This window comes from Bactrocera dorsalis, unplaced genomic scaffold (genome assembly GCF_023373825.1).
Source record: "Bactrocera dorsalis isolate Fly_Bdor unplaced genomic scaffold, ASM2337382v1 BdCtg024, whole genome shotgun sequence".
Lineage (NCBI taxonomy): Eukaryota > Metazoa > Arthropoda > Insecta > Diptera > Tephritidae > Bactrocera > Bactrocera dorsalis.
Genome location: NW_026038075.1, coordinates 73234 through 94069, shown reverse-complemented (window position 1 = coordinate 94069; position 20836 = coordinate 73234). Strand labels below are relative to the sequence as shown.

At 34.1% G+C, this 20836-nt stretch overlaps 3 protein-coding genes across 7 annotated transcripts; 2 read left to right on the top strand and 1 right to left on the bottom strand.

Annotated features, from left to right (window-relative positions):
• The first annotated feature begins 129 nt into the window (after window positions 1–129).
• Window positions 130–3001, top strand: LOC105229143 (transketolase-like protein 2). Its single transcript, XM_011209239.4, has 3 exons — window positions 130–772; window positions 837–1172; window positions 1225–3001. Exons 1-3 carry the CDS (start codon window positions 612–614, stop codon window positions 2693–2695), a joined length of 1968 nt encoding a protein of 655 aa, XP_011207541.1. The 5' UTR covers window positions 130–611; the 3' UTR covers window positions 2696–3001.
• A 151-nt stretch (window positions 3002–3152) lies between these two features.
• Window positions 3153–4361, top strand: LOC105229144 (transmembrane protein 208). The gene is made up of 4 exons (XM_011209241.4): window positions 3153–3302; window positions 3381–3536; window positions 3601–3737; window positions 3795–4361. Exons 1-4 carry the CDS (start codon window positions 3297–3299, stop codon window positions 4018–4020), a joined length of 525 nt encoding a protein of 174 aa, XP_011207543.2. The 5' UTR covers window positions 3153–3296; the 3' UTR covers window positions 4021–4361.
• A 731-nt stretch (window positions 4362–5092) lies between these two features.
• Window positions 5093–20755, bottom strand: LOC105229145 (ATP-citrate synthase). Of its 5 annotated transcripts, none has more exons than XM_011209243.4 (9): window positions 20599–20755; window positions 13435–13652; window positions 10777–10962; window positions 10256–10708; window positions 9603–10191; window positions 7796–7988; window positions 6496–7729; window positions 6078–6418; window positions 5093–5910 (listed from the first exon to the last, which is right to left on the bottom strand). In XM_011209243.4, the coding sequence occupies exons 2-9, from the start codon at window positions 13594–13596 to the stop codon at window positions 5742–5744; spliced, it is 3327 nt and encodes a 1108-aa protein (XP_011207545.2). In that variant the 5' UTR covers window positions 13597–13652; window positions 20599–20755; the 3' UTR covers window positions 5093–5741. The 5 variants fall into 5 exon arrangements, with proteins under 5 accessions (XP_011207545.2, XP_029407354.2, XP_011207547.2 ...); XM_029551494.2 differs by having other exon boundaries at window positions 7796–7940; XM_011209245.4 differs by lacking the exon at window positions 20599–20755 and adding an exon at window positions 14336–14597 and having other exon boundaries at window positions 7796–7940.
• Window positions 20756–20836: the final 81 nt, after the last annotated feature.

Genomic DNA, 20836 nt, shown 5'->3' with positions numbered 1-20836 from the left:
TATATAGATGATTCATTCATTTAGTTATGAAGAGTAAGCCATGTCAGTCTGCGTTTAAGCGAACTAGTACCTCAGTTGGAGACATGGATATCAAATTTTGCACACGTAACTTAAGCCTAAATAAGTTTGTTCACCTGTAGGAATCGTTGATATCGGACCACTATAGTTGCCATTCAAACTGAACGATCAAAATCAAGTTCTTGTAGAAAAATATTAATTTGACTAGACTTCTTCGCATGGATTGCTACCCAAGGCAATGATATAATCTCTATAGAAAATTGTCAGCCTATGGCTGTCATACAAACTGACCGATCTGAAGCAAGGTAAAGATTTGTACACTCTTTTATGCCATAAAAAAGAGAAATTATAAAGGATAGCTTCGTTGCAGCGAAGTTAACGTCTCATATTAATATTATTTATGCATAAAAGAATTTTGTATTACAAAACCCTGCGCCTGACATTCACATCTACATTGTTTGTTAAACATTTCATATAAATCAATCAAACCAACGAAAAAATTTAAACCAAATTATTTCGTAAAAAAAAAAAAACATTTTGGTTAATGAAAGAAATTTATAATACAAATTTTAGTTTATCTAAAATAATCCATTATGAGTGAAGATGCGCCAGAAACAGAAATAATAGAGGTACCAAAGGTTGAGCCCAAACAGCCTACAACAGTAATTGATCCGGAACGACTACAAGAGCTTAAAGATATAGCGAATCGCTTGCGTCTACATGCAATTAGGTCAACACAGGCATCCAAATCAGGGTATATGCAATGAAAAATTCCAGCGGAGAATAAATTGTCTATTGCGTATTATTAATCTTTACAGTCATCCCACTTCCTGCTCATCCATAGCCGATATACTTGCCGTGCTGTTTTTTAATGTAATGCGTTTAGACATGAATGAACCACGCAATCCGGCTAGTGATCGACTGGTGCTATCGAAAGGACATGCTGCACCCATACTCTATGCAGCATGGGCGGAAGCTGGACTATTTCCGACCGATGAACTTCTAAATTTACGTAAAATTGATTCGGATCTTGAAGGGCATCCCACGCCTCGTTTAAATTTTATTGATGTTGGCACCGGTTCTTTGGGTCAAGGTGTAGCTGTAGCGTCTGGTATGGCTTATATTGGAAAGAATATTGATAAAAGCGATTATAGGTATATTGCGTGTATCAAATAGCTATTTGGTTGCAATAATATTTTAAATTAGGACATACTGTATCGTTGGTGATGGTGAATCGGCAGAGGGTTCAATATGGGAGTCTTTAAATTTTGCCAGTTTTTATAATTTGGATAACCTTTGCGTAATATTCGACGTCAATCGCTTGGGACAATCTGATCCGACACAGCTGCAGCATAACATGGATGTGTATGAAAAACGTTTGGATGCATTCGGCTTCAATGCAATTGTTGTGGATGGTCACAACATCGAAGAACTAATGAATGCGTTTGACAATGCAGCCAATACGAAAGGCAAACCGACAGCCGTCATTGCGAAAACATTCAAAGGCAAAGGATTTCCCGGAATTGAGAATGAAGAAAATTGGCATGGTAAGCCTTTGGGTGATAAGGCATGTGAAGCTATAAGAAAATTAGAATATGCGATAGTCAATCGATCACCATGCCCAGTGGCATTAACACCAAAATCGAATGATGGTATGACTGTACCTGAGGTCAATATAGATAACGTTAAATTATCCAACCCACCATCGTACAAACTGGGGGAACAAGTGGCAACACGTGTCGCTTATGGCAAAGCGCTGGCCAAAATGGCGGAAGGCTGTGATCGTGTTATAGCTCTTGATGGCGATACGAAGAACTCCACCTATTCTGAGAAACTGAAGCAACAATTTCCTGAACGTTTCATCGAATGTTACATTGCCGAGCAAAATTTGGTTGGAGTAACCATTGGTGCCATGTGCCGTAATCGCACAATCGCTTTTGCCTCAACTTTTGCTGCTTTTCTAACACGGGCTTTTGATCAAGTTCGCATGGGTGCTATCTCTCAGACAAATGCCAATTTCTGTGGTTCACACTGTGGCGTAAGTATCGGTGAGGATGGTCCCTCACAAATGGCTCTTGAGGATATTGCCATGTTTCGCGCAATACCAGGCAGCACCGTTTTCTATCCATCGGATGCTGTTAGCTGTGAACGTGCCGTGGAATTGGCAGCAAACACACCAGGCATATGCTTCATACGCACTTCCAGGCCGAGCACAGCTGTCATATACAAAAATGAAGAGGTATTCCAAGTGGGCATTGGTAAAGTGATAAAACAATCGCGCAAAGATAAAGTGCTTTTGGTAGGCGCGGGTATAACGTTATATGAATGCCTGTCGGCTGCCGCAGATCTGGAAAAAATTGGTATAAAAGTCCGTGTCGTTGATCCTTTTACAATCAAACCGTTGGATGCCGGTCTGATTATGGCAAATGCTCGTGCATGTGGTGGTCGCATCATTGTGGTTGAGGATCACTACCAAGAAGGTGGTTTAGGGGAAGCTGTGCTAAGTGCGCTTGCTTTGGAACGCGATGTGGAGGTGAAACATTTATATGTACCGCATGTACCACGCTCTGGTCCGCCAACGGTACTCATTGATAAATTTGGCATATCAGCACGACATATTATAGAGGCCGTGTCCAATTATATGGAATGCAGGTGTACATCCAATCTCGAGGATTAGATTTTTTTTTACAAAAAGTTCGAATTTATTAATTTAAAATAATGTATTTAATTAAGTTTGCAGGCTTAAATTAATAGAATAGACAAATAAAAATGTAACTAAAAATTGAAAAACCAAAACTTCTTCGTAATTTTAACATTTTAAATTAAAAGTAGAAAACCCGTTAACTTCGGTTTTACCGAAGCTATAATACCGTTAATTTCGTCTTTACGGAAGTAACACAAATACAAAGGATTGCATATTGATCGATCAGTTTCTATGGCAGCTATGCTTTACTGGTCCGATATCGGTTCCGACAAATGAGCAGTTTATTGAGGAGAAAATGAAATTAATATGCCCCGAGGGTATAATTAACGGAATTCTTAGTAAAATTAATCGATATTTCTTATCGATGAAATATATTTCCAAAGAGAAGCAGCTGACAAATAGCAGTTGTCATTTTTCGGCAATTTGTTGACGCGTCACAAACGTTCGTAAGCGTTGAACGAATGACATTTTGTACTTAACCAATAAGAAAGAAGCAAAATTATTATTCAGCCAATTTTTAGTAGAAAGTATTTTAATTAAAAATTTAGATATACAGAATATAATTAAGAGAACAATGGCGGTAAGTACCAGTTTGCATATAATTAATCAATATAATACATTAATACATAATATTCCAAACCAAATTCTCGTTATTTAGCCACAACAAAAGGGTAAACAAGGCACAAAAGGAGCAAAGCAGATTGTGGAGGAAAATAAGGCGACATTGAAGTTTTACAGAAACATGGCCCTTGGTAGTACCGCAGCCATGGTATTGTTAAACTTGGTATTTTTTGGAATCAGCAAAGTAACAGTGGTATGTATGTACTCATATTACATGTTTCATAAATTACCTTTTTCTCCATTGAATTCTGTTCAAGCTTATGGGCATTATAGCCGTACTAATCTTAGCCGGTGCCGTTCAATTCATGGTTTTCATGTCAAGACCAAAATACTCTGAAAATGGTAGCATTCTTGATTCTGGAAACGACTTGAATATGGAGGGCGGTATAGCTGAGTAAGTGTGTTCCAAATAATACAACCAAATGAACTAATGTGATAAATTTATTCGCAGAAATGTAAAAGATCTGATAATATTAACATCTGGAACAATTCTCTTGTCCTTATTATCTAATTACTTTTGGTACCTGTTACTCTTGGCGCCGCTGCGTGGTCTTTGGATGTTGTGGGGTAGCGTTATACAGCCATGGCTATCGCAACGTAATGCCGCTGACCAAGAACCCGAATTAGATGAGAAAAAACAACGTAAACTTGAACGTAAAATGCGTCGCATGAGATGAAGGCGTTAAAGTCGACTAAAATGGACATTTATTTACACATTGCCCATAGAGGCTCTCAAAGTCAATATTGTAACGTATGTAATTGCTGCAAAAACGGTTGTGCCTCAAGTGAGCCGTTTTTACGATGGATAAAGCGCTTTTACAACTTACATTAAGTTTTTTTTTTGTTTTGTGGAGTTGGTAGTTTAATTTGCGTATGGAGTTAAAGTAATTGTGTTTCGTATTTTTGGCATAACCAATTAAAAGTTTTGTCGTTACTTTTCCACTGTATTTGTAAGACATATGCATATACATTTTGTATACAATTAAGAAATAATAAAGAAACACAAAATATAAAACTATTTGGTGTTTATGTATACTTCGTGTTCATATTTAACTATCACCGCTTTAAAGAGCACAATTGTTTATATTAAGTCGAACTGTATTAAATAGTTGCGGTGACGATGTTAAAAGTTATATGCAATGTAAGAGCTTATCCAAATAGTAATTGCTGCTGTGTTGACAATCCTTGGTCGGGCAACTATAATTACGCATATAGTGGTTACTTACTTCTTAAGTATACAACAACAACAAAGAGGACATCAATAGAAATAAAACGAGGACAATATGTTCTAAATACGATTGATATACTTAATTACGTATATTTACGCCCAAATTTATCTCTAAATGAATTTTTATATATTGTATTCCATTAATTTTGAATAGCAATATTTTGTTTTATTAAAAAACCACGTACATAAATTCAGTGCAAAGGAACCAATATTGTTTGTATACACCCGCGACCGTTGCTGGCATACCACATCGAAATAACTTTATTATACGTTGCTCTTTTGACTAATTATTTGACCTTCGTATTGCAACTGTCGCCAATCTGAATAAATTTCATCTCATAGTATTTAATGAGAATACAAAAATACATAACTTTAACAAGTGCATGGTGCATCCAATACATACATACATTCAATAGTTCGTATAACATATGTATTTTATGATATGCATACAACAGTTGGTTCAATAAATACCATTTTGGATATAGTAATTCAATAAACATATTTAATTAATTTACAATAAGTCATTTTCATTGCTTTTATTTAACCTAAACAAATTATTTATTTATTTATTATTTTGTGGTTTACACAATTTCATTTCTTGTTTATAAAATTATTTTACAATCTGAAACAATGATACCAAAAGTTCCAAAACAAATTTACATTTCACACATCTATGGTGTTGTACCACCAATTCTTCATATATGAACCTAATTATAAGTATATTAATTATAAAAAAGGGTTATAACCAGGTGTGGAAAGTATTTTTTTAATCAAGTCACAAATTAATGAAGAAAACGTAGAAAAAAATGCACTTGAAAGATGCTAAACCTAAAACAGTTTCAATATGGATTGTAAATTTTTGTTTGCCTTTACTAATCTTCATTAAATGTTAACAACTTTAAGTTAAACTTAGTGGAGTGTGTATGTGTGTTTATAAATGAGTTTATAATTGCAATGCATATTCCCACCACGCATGCGTCGTTGATATAACTATATACATATTTTGAAGTATGTACATACACATGTACCAAATATGCTTTTATACATATTAAGGTACTGAAGCTTTCTGTTAATGTGGGATAATTATAATTTAAGTTCACAATTATAAAGCGATTACTTTTGAATATGTATTATAGATCATTCAATTAAATCTCAAATCCTTTAAGCGATTTAATTGAATTGCTCGGGCATAACGTAAGAGATATCATCCCAAGGATGACGATATAGACCCTGCTTCAGACGCTTCTGGTCCATGTAGTGACCGATGAAACCGATACTGCGACCGAGCACGAATAGGGAATTAATTGCACCGATGTTGATGTATTCCTGCGCTTCCTCACTGCAAACAGAGAAGAAAGAAATATCAATATGTAAATAACAATTATGAATATAAAATTTTATTGTTTAAATTCAGTTGATACCGTAGCATTATAATTAATTAAAACTATTTTTTAAGCTTGCTTAAGCCAATACCTACACATTTTGCTAACGTACTAATCAACTCACCTCGTAAACGAACCACAATTGCGCAACATATCCACAAAACTGGTGGCAATGACACCATCCACATTCAAAATCAAGTTTGGCTTCTTGTTTGTGGTAATTTTCTCAACTTCCAGCGCGTATCGCAGTAGTGGTGCTGATGGGAAATTCTCCAAAACAAATTCTTTGATGATTTTAACACGCACATCGGGATTATTTATGGATTTGACACGATGACCAATACCCATAATCAGTTTTCCATCTTTACGCATTTGATTGACAAAATCTATGGGATGTAAATTCGAGTCATAAGCCTCAGAAAATTGTCGTGCAGAGCCATCAAGTGCACCACCGAAACGATCACCCTATTAAATACAGAAACAAACAGATAATAATATAGATAATTCCATTGGATTTCTGCCTGTTACCGGCGTAAACTCACAATTGTCAACAAGCCACTGACTACGGAAGATACCAAGTCTTTGCCGGCACGTGCGCAAACAATCGTGTTGTGCGCACCCGAAACAGCGGGTCCATGATCAGCAGTCACCATTAGGCACATTTCGAAGAATTTACAAACGTATGGTGGTAGACAACGTTGGAACCACAATAGCGATACAACACCGCCGATACCCACGTCTTTATTGAGCACTTCACTAATAGGCATGCCGGCGTATAGCAATTCTTGGCCACGTTCATCGCAGATGGATGTCATAAAGGAGGCAGGCTTACGAATTAGTCCCAATTCACGTGCCCATGAGTAATCCATTGGCACTGTTGGTGGTGGTACTTCCTCTTTAGGAACGATACGTCCCGATTTCACCAATTCGGCGTATACCTGTTGAATCAGATCACCCAACGAGTCGAAAGAGTCGGGCACATAGGCACCAGCCTCACGCAATGCCTTGTTCTTAGCGGATGCTGTCTCGCGATCTGAGTTGGCACATGAACCTGCATGACCAAATTGTACCTCAGAAGTGAACATACTAGCGCATGTGCCGATACACCATGCAACCAGAGGTTTGTTAATGCGTCCGTCCTTGAGCGCAGCGCACACCTCATACTCCTCGGTGCCGCCCACCTCACCCAACAACACGATCAGCTTAGCCTCTGGATCGGCCTGATAGCGTAAAATGTGATCCATAAATGTGGAGCCTGGGTAGCGATCGCCACCAATTGCAATGCCTTCGAGCACACCATCGGTGGCTTTCGAAACAATATTGTTCAATTCGTTCGACATACCGCCGGAACGAGACACATATGCCACACTGCCGGGACGGTAGAGTTTTGAGTGCAAAATGTTGTCCAACATACCACCGGTGTTGCCGATTTTGAAGCAACCAGGCTTAACACCACCCACAGTGGCGGGTCCAATAATGGAAACGCCTTTCTTGTCGGCAGCCACAATTAATTTACGTGTCATATTTTCTGGTATACCCTCAGCAATGATGGCTACGGTACGTATTTGTGGGAATTCCAACACCTCCAATGTGGAGTCATAAGCAGAACGCAACGAGGCGAAATTCACCATTACGTCAACGTCTTTGTGATTTTTAACAGCATCGGACATTTTCTTATAAACTGGAATAAGTATCTCTTTGTGGCCCCAATAGTACTTTTGCTTATGATCACCTGTAAAGGGATACACCATAGCGACAACGGACGGTTCATCACGTCTGGAAATGTATGTAAAAGGAAATGTAGTGTTAACATTTAATTAGTTGTTCCTTACTTTTACTCACCTGCAAATGAAATCGAAGTCGAGCATCGATTGTACAGCGCGTTGCTGCATACCCCAGACGATAGCTTTCGTTTTGTCGCTGAAAAATCTGCGCGTATGCGCATTTACGACATTGTTTGGCACAGAATCATTTGCGAAAGAGTCATCTGCCGAAATAGGTGGTAGTTTAATCGATTGTGGTGATGAACCTATACCTTAAATGTGTTCCCAAATGATTTTCGATTTTGGTTTTGAGTTCGATAACAACGAATGTATTTTATTGCAGTTGATTTCGAGCAGGATATAGAACGTATCAGGACGTTTTTTGGATTTTTTTTTAGATATGAACGTGAGGCGAACGGGATAGATGCACAAGAACAGGCAAACATACACGAGCACAAACACATAGCATTGGATACGTTACATAATACCATATAACGGTTATGTCATTTACGTTTACGTTTCCAACCACGTTTATATAAATTTCGTGACATTTCATATAAAGAAACAACAACAACAGATATAATCATATGTTGTTTAATTGTTGACGTCAATAAAATATTCAAAATACGTGAAATATATTTTTGGCCCAAATAACATATAATGGTTTTCAATCAAGGTATATTTTTTGGCATTAATGGTGGTGGTGGATTCGGAAATTGTGGTGGTGGTGATGTTGAGCAGGATAACCAATTACATACAAACATGAGGACGGACGTAGAGGATACATACAAAAATATAGAGAATATATTTGAAAATACGTTATTAGTAGGTTTACTTCATACAGTTAAATAAAGGATAAATTGCATATAGATAAAAAATTGTTTGAAGATATACAATACATAATTTTTAAATAAAAATATATCAATTTTGTTGATATAATACTAAATAAAATTTGTTGAAGCGAAATTAAAATAATATGAATTAATAAGAAAACAATTTCGAAGTAATACAAAACAGCAATGCACAAAATATTTTTTTAAATAAAAAAATAACAATTTTGTTGAAATAAAACTAAAAGAAATTTTGTTTGAAATTAAATAAAAAATTGTTGAAATAAAATTAAAAACAAAAAACTTTTTTACTGACTAAATAATATTTTTAATAAAACAAAATAATAATAAATAAAATTCGACTTTCATCCGCTTTGCGGCGAATTTCATATAAACATATGTGTTTTTAGCTAAAGTAACAGGTGCACTGAAAAGTTCGTAAGTTGATACATAGTTGACACTACTGGTATTAAATCCATATAATTTTTAGTCAGCCCCAACCTTCAAAGGAGACGCGTTCAAATTTGATAGCTGTCGCAGTATTATTTTATGAGATATACCATTTTTAGTGAAGCAACTTGGTTTAGTTTACAAAAACTTAATAAAAATAAAGTATTTCATGTGTTTATAAGCATTGATTTTTGACGGAAAAGTTCGAATCGTTTTATCGCACTCGAAGGTAATTATATTGAATAATTTTTCCTATGTTAACTAACGAACTTCTCAGCCCACCTGTTATTTCTTTTTTTTTACTATTTTTTTTGCGTTAACAAACTTTATAATAAATAAAATGTCTCAATGATAGAAATCCATTTTAATGAAAAATGTCATGGTCGGTGTTTTTAATGCAACAAAATATTAACTGGCATAATTTAAATGATTAGAAATATACTTTCATGCCAAAAATAAGATTTTATGAAACAAAGTACACAGAAAACATCAATGTCATTTTTAGAACCATGCAAAATCTTCCAAATGCACTTATTCACCCTCGAGCAATGCATTTTGAAAGATTTTTGTTCATTGCAGATGAATAAAAACGAAAAGTCAACTTACCGCCATTATTGCTCACTGCAGTCTCAGACGTCTTCAACTCTGATTGTGCTTGCTGACCGCCGGGTAGTAGAAAATTGGCCGTGGAGAATTCCGCTGCGGTGGTTTGTGGAATGGGTCGTTTACCCAACGCCATACCACAAATCGCAGTCATATGTGTCTCTGGACCAAACACATGCAATGGAATGCCAAGTGTGGAGCCGAATTCGCGCATCTTGCGCAAGCCTTCTTGATAATTGGGGCCGGCACGACGCACGAAAATCGACACATTGTGTTCGACCAGCTTGGGTTGGAATTCTCGCAGGGCCGTTATTATACCACGGAAGGTTGCAGCCACATTTGTAAAATTGGCAATACCACCACCAGTGATCAGCACTTTGCCTTCGGGATGTTTGGGTGATGATGTCATAAGTGTCAAAATTGTCTTGGCATATTCGTATGTTTGTTGCTCAGAAGGTGCACCACTGTATTCACCATAATTGGCCAACTCAGAAGCGCCGCCCAAATCACAAATTGTATCTGAGTAAATAACACTGGCGCCACCACCTGCTACCATAGTCCAAATACGACCATTACGATTCAATATTGTCAGCTGTTCAAAATAATAATTAATGTAAACACAATAATCTATTTATATGATATACAAAAATGCTTGCCTTCAATGAAGCGCCACTCTTGGCATCCAAATCGGATATGTATGCCTCTTCGGGATAAGCATCACGTCCGAATGGTGGTGGATACTCAACATCACCCCATTTTGGGCGGCATATGAAATCGGCCGTTGAGTCTAATTTGGCAGCCAAATCCAAAATGTACATACTGGTTTTAGTCACGACCAAGGGATTGATTTCCAAATAGGTAAAGTAAAGATCAACATAAGCTCTGTACAGTGCGTATATAAAAGTAGCGATACGTTCCTTTGTGGCCACGTCAGCGACATGAACCAACAATTTTGTGGTGATTTCCTCAACGGACGTTTCTTTATTAACCAACACATCCAGTTTCAGGGCTTTCGCGTCAACATCACCGATATCAACACCACCTTGGTGGTAGAAGAGAATAGTATCAGCGCTGCGGTGAGAATAAATGCAGACATACATCTCTTCGGACTGTAGTAAAGAAATTTAAAATTCAATATTATATTTTATAATTATTTTAATTTTGTGCTTTTTCTCACCTCATCGTGCGGCAGAAAAGGTTCAATTATGAAGTTACGCAGTTTGCCCACAGCATTACCAATTTTCTGATCCTTATTAATACGTTCACCAATCCATTCTTTGACTTGCTCGTAATTTTTCTTAACACCGATTAAACCCAATTTACCACGGCGCTTAATCAATTGATCCGGTTTCACAACTAGTGGCTGCAATAAAAATTATATATATATATAAGTTTAACATATATGGTAAATATAGTATATGTATGCATATATGCAAATGAGTACTACAAGTTAGCATGAGACACGTGTCCTCCGAATAACGGAAGGCAACATAGTAGAGAAATACATATGTACATAAAAGAAAGTGAATGAAAGTATTGTCATTTGTGAATGTAAAGTATTGAAAACCCATGTATACATGTGTGTACTCATGTACAAAAGTGTCGTGTTGTATAGTATGTATGTAAGAGCTTATGTCCAATGGGAAACAAAGGTTACTTACTGTAAAGTAATTCAAATATTTACTCGAATGGCCTTTGAACTTGTTTAAACATTTAAAATGAGAAGCACAGATGGAGGAATTATTTGCTGAAATGCAAATGTGACAAGCCGCATATTCATATTCATAAGGAAGTGAAAAAATATTCCATCATAAATATCATATTTGATTTTACAAGCAGTTGAAATCGCTGTGAAATTATAGAAGCTATTTTTCATAAATAAGAAAATATATTTTAGATATTACAAAAAAAATTATTGCAAAAATGGCTTTGAATTGTCTAAAAAATGAAGGACGGCATTTTATTTACATATTTATGTAAAAAAAAAAACAATAAAAAAAACTGGCCAAACGGCTACATTTCCAAGTCATTAGAGTTTGCAAAACAACCTGTCCAGAATACATACATATGTCTTGCATGCATTGCGTTTTTGAGGGACCCCATCCAGCTTTTTGCATACCCTATCAAACCAAGCTAATCCTAACAGGGCTCTTACTTTTGTACGACTCCATAGGAATAGCTCGGATTCTGCACTTGAAGTTAGGTGACTCGATGACAGTTAATTTTACGCTTTTCCCCAAACGGGATGGTATGAAATATTCCGCTACAACAACAATATAACAGTCACCACCGTTCTGTATAGATTTTTAAAACTTTTAAAGTCACCAATTAAAATCATTTTTTTAATAATAAAATGTAATAATAATGGGGATTTGGCAAACTATTTCTCAAAATTAAGCCAAAAAAATAAGAATAACTGTAAATACTGTTCATCATTTAGCGGGAAGCCGGTTTCGCGCACTCAATTGTGAATACAATCGATTCTTTACTTGTTGTGCTATTCACCTGACGTCACAAGTAAACAACATCAGACCACCTCGACGCACACAAACTAAAATGAAAAATAATAAAAATGTATAATTCATATACATATGCAATTTGTACATATGAGTGTACTAGCGCTAGCAATCTTATCCCTACGGAGTTATTGTTCAGCATAAAAACGTGAAAATATTAAATTAATACATTGGAAAAGAGAAAGAGAACTTTGAAGCCATTACGTGCACGTTTAAGTAAATATAAACAAAAACGGAAACCTTTACATTGCATGATGAGTGACGTATGCATACATACATATATACGTATGTAAATACCTACACGCAATTATGGACATTTAACGTTTATTCTATTAATTTGTGTACAGAAATAACAAACACACACACTACATATATTGAGTAATTAGTGGGAGCGCTGTCATCGAATCGCCCCAAAGCGTTAACTTGTCGCCTTATCGCCAGCACTTATATATCTAAAAATATACTATGAAAAAAGTAGGAAAACGAAAATAGGCCACTCAAAATGTATTATCACATTACTTTGTTAATTTTAATTCATGAAAATGTTGACTAAAGAACGCACTGAGTTTTAATAGCGTTGATTAAGTGCAAAATCATGGCGCGATTTCTAAAAATTATTTAAAATTTCAAATCTATGACTAAGAGGTGCACATACGATAACACTTTGCTTATAAAAATATAATCGTGTTCGCGTTGTGCATAAATACTCAACAATCAAGTGTGTCAATCGTGCTGCTATCAACAGTACGAACATATGTCACCTCCAAAAATATTAACAGTTATATTGTCAGCAGATAATGAAAGGATCATTAATAAAAAACAAAAAATCGTAGTACAATACTGCTGTGTGCTCACGTAGTAGCCATTATCAACAGATCAACCAATTAAAAACCTCTTAATCAGTGCAGCAATAAGTTTCAATAAAAATCTAATTCTCTCTTACTATCAATTATCTTATCAGTATAACGGTAGCACAATATTTTTTCCACGCAACCATGTGATGTGAGATCATGTTCTCACATACATATGTATGTATATAGAAACAGGTCTCTATGAGTATTTTAAGTTTGAATTGGTTAATACCGATTGCGAATAGATGACACATTAACATTTTAGCCGGTAGAGTTCAAGTTCAAAGACGAATATGTGTTTAATAAAAAACAAGATGTATATGTGATGTTTAGTGAATATGCTTATCAGATTTTCGCTCATTTTTTTAAGTATATGTATGTAGTTCGATGAAAGTGATATGAAAAATAAGCAGTGTGATTAATTTAGCAATAAATAATAAATAAATACTAATTTAATGGAGTACTTACAGTATCCAAAAGCCAAGGATTTTTTACGGTCAACTGAGACCAATCCGTTTCTGTGTTGACTGTTGCGAAACGACATTGTGCTGCACCAGATGCTCCATTCACGTTCAAAAAACGATTCAATATATCTTTGCCAGTGGCTTCGGAAATGGCTTTGGCTGACATGTTTGTGACTTTGTTATCAGGAAAGTTTTCTTTTTAATATACAATACTTTCGTTGGCTAAAATATAAAAAATATTTGAAATGCATTATTTGTTATTTATAGACATATGTTGGAGTGGAAGCAGCGAAAATTTGTAGATAATCGCATTTATGGCAGTTTTTATAAACGGAATGAGATAGGTCAGTGTTCCATTTCGATTATAATATATGCATGTGTTATGTTTACTTTGAAACACATATCAACAACTTCTTTAAATTTTTTAATTTATAATATATATTTCTTATTATTTTGGAATAACATAATTTTTTGCTTTTAGAAGATAATTATTAAAAAAATTCTATTTTCTTTTGAAAGATTATTATTTATAAAAAATCAATGTGCTTTTGAAGATTATTACGGACAAAAAGTTACATTTTCTTTTAGAAAATTATTGTTTTTTTTTAAATTATAATTAATAATATTAACTGCAGGTTTTTAGAATATTATTATTTAAAAAAATTACTGTTATAAGTATTAAGGTATTTTTAAATAATTTTGGTTTCAAAAATAATAATAATTTTTAAACCGAAATTATATGAAAAACTCGTAAAGTTATTTAATTAAAAAAATATTTATATTTAAAAATATCCTTGCGTCAACTACACATTTACGTGTACTGCAATCATTGAAAAAAATATACCAGTTTATTTAAAATATTAAATGGTCAAGAACAAAAGCGCCATTAACATCGCGCCACATACTTTGCTTATAATTTAGTGTTTTTTTATATTAATATTGAAGAACGAAGCCGGTGCCGTTTTATAGCAATGACAACTAGCTCACTATGGCACAATAGAACCACAAATATGTGTATATTTTGCTAAAGCCACCAATCAACCGTTTCACGAGCGCGTCAGGCGAGAACTAAAATCAACTGAAAGTAACAGGTACAATGAAGACAACTGTTGCTGCTGTTACTACGGTTTTGAGAGCGAATGTCCACGAAATAGCTGTCCGCACGCCGTCGTAATAATCGCCGCTGATCATTCTGATCGCATTGTGAATTGATACTAGTATACATACATACGTGTTTGTTTGTAAGCATGTATATACTGACTATATGTATGTATTTCCAATTTGATTAGATCGCATCGAATAGCAATGTATATCGACACTTTATTACACATGTATATACATATGTACACATAATAATGCCATAGACGCTTGTCAGTTTATTGTTAATTGGCTCAGCTTATAAAATTGTCTTTTAAATTATTCACAAATATACAAATGTATGTACATGGACTCTCGCATGTTATTAGCAATATGAATTCTCAAAACGTGTACATGCATATGGCGTGATATTTTTTGTCAAAGATGCTGGCGCGCTCTTAAATAGCGAAATATCTGAGCCGACGTTTATAAGTTTGAAGTTATGTTCAAGTCAAAGTGATGGCGTGGTGCCAAACTTAAATGTTTTTTAGTTTATGAGCAGGCGCTTAGCAAAAGTGTGATCGATTTGCCCTCATGAACTTCCCAACAGGCTCAATACCGTTAGCGCACTGATATAGCAATGAAAGTACTTCCAGTTTATCTGTCAAGTATTTTCTTAGAAATTTACGAAATTTATTACTTTTATAGAAATGGTATTTTCTATAAAGGCCTATTATTCTAAAAGTCTTAAGGGTTTTAAGCTGATTCCGAAGGAATACAAATTGGTTTTACATTTTAGTTTCTTCACAATACATTTTCTTTTTTACTCTACTACTACTACGCTAGATAATATTTGAAGGTCATCATAATGCTTTGTTTGATACAAAATGTATTCGCAAGACCCTTGTGAAAGCTGCAGAAGGTTAACATGCACTACACAATGTTAAGGGGCTTGACACCTGGTTGAACAATCTCAGAATCTAAGTCTATTTTTATTTCCCTATGCACATTTGCAAAAAATTTATGTACATACATATGTATAATATATATGTAAGTAGCGCAGTAGGAATGGAATATATAACAAGAAAAAATTTAAGTCCGGTTGCACCAAAGCTATAATACCCTTTAAATATAAAAAAAAGTTTTCACAGAAGCTATAGTGATTCGATCTGAAATATTTGTTTGGAGATTCTAGCGTTGGCTTTGTAAAATAATCTTAGACAAATTTCATGAAGATATCTTGTGAAGTAAAATAGTTTCCGCACAAGAACTTGATTATGATCGTTGTTTGTAGGTCAGCTATATGGTAGTCCCATATCGTCGGATCCAACAAATAAGCAGATTCTGACTGAAGTATTGGTCAGTGTAATTAAAGACAGATAGACATGGCGAATTTCCAACGTTTCCCTCATGCAGTTACAAATTTTGTGTCTTAAACTTAATATACCCTATTTAGGGTATAAAAATATGTTCAACTATACATTCTTTGTACAACCTTCAAATGTTCCAGGTTTGTATTGCGCTACGTTATCAACACCTTATTGTTTTTATACATGTGTACGTATTTAAATTTCCATAAAAATGCTTATAGAAGGTTGCAAACATTGCTTATTTATTAAATTCACATTCAAAATATATTCTTAAAATTGATTTACTCTCGGCTGTTAAGAAAAGTTGAACTATTTCAAATACAACAACAATTTGTAAAGGGTGAATAGAGGAGATATGTACGAAATACAAGCTATAAACTTAACACCAAATTATTTGCGAAAAAAAATTGCAGTAAAAGTGTTGTCAATTTTAGTTTATAGATAATGAGACCCAATTATACTAATAAAGTACTGAGAGAATTGAGACAGACTTTTAATGCGAAACGAATTTATTTCAAACCTTCCCTTAAGTAGGAAAATAAAATTAACTATATACATATAACACTTTTAATTTTCAGATTTATATTTAATAACATTTTGCCTGATGCTATATACATATGTACATAAATTTAGAAAATATTAGTACCTGCGGTTTCTAATCAACTACTAGAATATTTAATTTTCACATCTTATTGCAGAGAAATTGTTGATTCACTTTCAAACGTAACTGAAATATTATAATTAATTAATTTCATTTATTATGTCAATTTTTTATCATTTACTTTTTATAGCAGTTTTATAACAATATTCTTGGCAGGAGGTAATATAAATTCTATAAGGTTTTTACTTTTATAAAAAAAGGTTTAGATCTTTTGAAACTCTGGTTTAAAACAACAAATGGAATCAATTAAAATAAAATTATAGTATTAATTTTATTCGTGATAGTAAAACAATGCCGAATAAAATAAGTAAGGAAGTGCTAAGTTCGGGTGTAACGAAACATTTTATACCCTTGCAACTTGCAAAGATTGAAGCCAGGTAAATATCTCCAGGTACATAACGCCTGTTGTAGTTATATGGGGTCTAGGGCGAGTTTTCACTCGGTTTTATTCAAAGGTAACTCACATATTGGCCAACATATCGCTCATTTGCTGCAAGACCGGCATAAAACAAAAAACGTGATTTTTGAGTTAATGCTGCAGAATTGTTCGTTATAATATACTTCATGTTGAATGAAAAATACACAAGAATACCTCTTATATGCTCCGCTTGAGAAGAGGTGTAAGGTTGGAGTCACCATGTAACGTTGTAGTCAGTTGAAAACTTTAAACGCGTTTTCTGGCGAATCGATTTTTTTGACTTATGCCGGTCTTGCAGCAAATGAGCGATATGTGGTATAAAGTCACCCTGAAGTTCGAAAAACTTTATATTAGTTATATGGGGGTAAGGGAAGCAGGGGCGGATCCACGGGGGTATAAGTTAAACATTATTTCCATCATAAGTGACACTCCGCGAAGAAAAGGACAAAATTATATAGTTACCCCCAAGTTTCATCAAGATATCTCAATTCTTACTCACGTTACAGCTTGAACGAACGGACGGACAGACAGACAGTCTCCATGATTTCAACTCGACACCGTGATCATTTTCAATTAAAAAAGTTTTCCATATAAGGGTTTTTTTAAGATAACTTGTCAAATAAGAAATTTTCCATACACAGACTATATATAGTAGCTGTTGTTGTTATTGAAACGGATCGTAATCCCCGTTAGGATGGTAAGGATTAGATAAGTTGTCATTGAAGTTATCCAACGGTAAGCACAGGCTACGTGCTGTTTCGACGTGGTCGGACTATGGGGATAGGGGTGTCAGGTTAGTATGTAGGGTTAGCAAGGCATGCAAAGAGGTGGTTAGTGTCATGCGGGGACTCGTTGCACGATGGACATATGTTTGAAATGTCAGGGTCAATTCTGGAGAAGTAGGAGTTTAACCTGCTACACTATCCAGAACGAACCTGTGCAAGGGTCACTCCCAATTCTAGCGACAATTCGAGTTCTACGTCTGCAATGGGTGGAGTCGGTAAAAATGTTAATGGCTCTAATGTGAATGGCGGTCAGTGCATGCTCGTAGTTTGCTGCGTCCGAAGTCTGGTCGGCGTATTGTAATATGTACAATTCCTACAACATCCGGTTCATCCGGATTTGACCCGAATTCTATCCGGCCAAGCGCTGTACTTTCAGAGATCTAATCTCGTTCAAATCGGTAAGATTTAGAATAAGATCGTCAGCTATAGTTGCTAGTTGTTGTTGTAGTGGCAGAAATTTGCCAGTTGACAGTCTTTAGCCCGATAAAAATCCCGGTCCGTTAAAGAAATAATACTTGTACTAAGGTAAATGAAGCAAACAAAGTAATAAATATTGTAAAAGACGGTGCTATTATAATTTCCGGAAAACATATTGTGAATAAACACACAATATACTTAGTAACTTAGTAGACTTGATAACTTTTGAACATAATGTAATAATTAAAGATATAAAATATGAAGTCAATATAAGCAATTTTTGTAAAAGAATATATTGAAACAACAAATATTGATTTAAGATTGGCAACAATAAATATTGATTTAAGATTGACATGTATAATAATAATAATACTAATTGTACTAAGATAAATGAAGCTAATAAAGTAATAAATATTTTAAAAGACGGTGCTATAATAATTTCCGGAATATTGTGAATAAACGTACAATAATCGGAGTATATTTGATAACTTTTGAAGATAAAGAAATAATTGATAATAAAAATATGAAAATTCCACTGAAAAACTTTTTAATTATTTAAAAGAAGGGAAATTTGTGTGAAAAAAAATATATTAAAACAATAAATATTGATTTAAGATTAGAAAACTTTAACATGTTAACTCCAATAAAACAAGAAATAAAAAGAAATCCTGTTTGGTGGACATTTAGTAATTTATTATCGATAATCATATTAGATTATTTTATTACAAAGTAATAACATACATATATTATATTAAATATTAAAATTCAAAAGGAAAAGAGAAACTATTAATAAAACTAACGACACAAATTAATAGATTACAGTATATTCGAAGCGGGGACGCTTCGATTTAGAGGTCTGGGAGTTAACGCCACCAATAGCTAACGGCGTTTATGTATGTGTAAAATAAACAATAAGTATATAGTTAAATTATTAAACGAATGTGTCAAATATGTTATTGACACATCGCCAATTATGAAGCGGCCATCAACTATAACTTATGGCACGCTTTAAGGAGAATTAAACAGCACATCATCTAACACCTAAGCTCTGCACTTCCTAGAATTTAAGATGAAACCTTGTATCTAGGCTTAAGAAATCAATTGTATAAAAGAATATAAAATAAAGACATTTTAGTTTAGTATGTTAAATAAACTCACTAGATTCATTTCATTAGTAATATTTTTAAAAATAACTCCGCATTCGCGCAAAACATAAATTACATACCCATTTTAACCCGAAATCGAGGGATGCTATTCTAAAATTTAACCATAAATTCTTTTATTCATACATACTATATCAGATCGACAGTACATTAAAGATTTATACAGACTGCAGACAAAAGTTGCTAATAGAAATATAGATTTAAAAGTATTTTCCAAAAATGTACATAGTTTATATTTCTGGATATTCGCCTTAGTGAATTTGATAAATTATAAAGTTATATTTAAATTTTTTCGAGTTTTTCAAATACCAAGTCCGGTATGCTACACAGCAATATTCAATATATTATTTGCCTTTACCTATTCAGATTGCAGGCCAAGGCTTAACAATATTTGCAGCACACGTTAACATTAATATTATATATATATATGTTTATATATGTACATATACGTATGCCAGTACAACATATGCACAAAAGTTTGTATACTAGTATATATTGGTATAGTACCTGTTTATTAAGTAATAAATGCAAAACATTGTCGAAGTATAAAAAAAATTTCTCTTCATTTGCTTTGGAGCCAATAACGGTTTGTAGCACTGCACTGGAGAAGAGAAAGTGGGTAAAATCAATAACAAAAGCAGCTGCAAAGCGAGTTTTGGTAAAGCGTAATGTAACGCAACTATGTCGTAATCATTACATATCAAAATATTAATGAGCGGTTCGGTTGAAATCGAAAGTGATCTTAAATTCCCGTTGGAAGGGTGTCATCATAAACATTTATATTTTTATAAATTTCGGAGTTATTGTAATCATAACGATAACGTAAATCGGGTAAATCAATTGTATATGTTTTGAACTTTCCCATATGTATGTTGTTAATTCCACTGTATTTTTCAACGCAATGTATTTATATCATATGGTGCACCCGTTCAGCCAACTTTAATGAATTAGGCATTAGTTAACTGAACTTTGTTTTTTGTTGCTGACCATTTTAACATTGCCTAATTTCATGATGATATTACTTTGACTTTTAATTTCGAAAGCAGTCGCCATACCAACAATAATAAGCAAAATTTATCGCACTCGCGAGAGACACCTTTGTTAAACGGCAGTTTTATAAATCCTCCTCCCTTTGCAATCTTCAACCAAATACCTAATATCTACGTCATACAAATAGTCCCCCGGCAAATAAGGCAAACTATTTCATCAAACTTTATGCAATTATTTCAATCCACGACTATCAAGTACTTATATTCTTTAAATAAATATGCACTTACTGGTTAAATTTCAGTACAGAAGTAATTTGCAGTACAAATTTATTTCTGTTATTTTATTTTACAAATTTAATCCACAGAAATAACAGAGATTTTATTGAAAACACGTCGCGTTAAATGAACGCAAGCGAATACGAATATCGAATTAAAATGATTTTATTCGTTTGCCAGCCTGTCCCATACAGCAGAGTTACCAACTGTACTGCCGCTAAGAAATTATCAATATTATTAACTTGTAGAT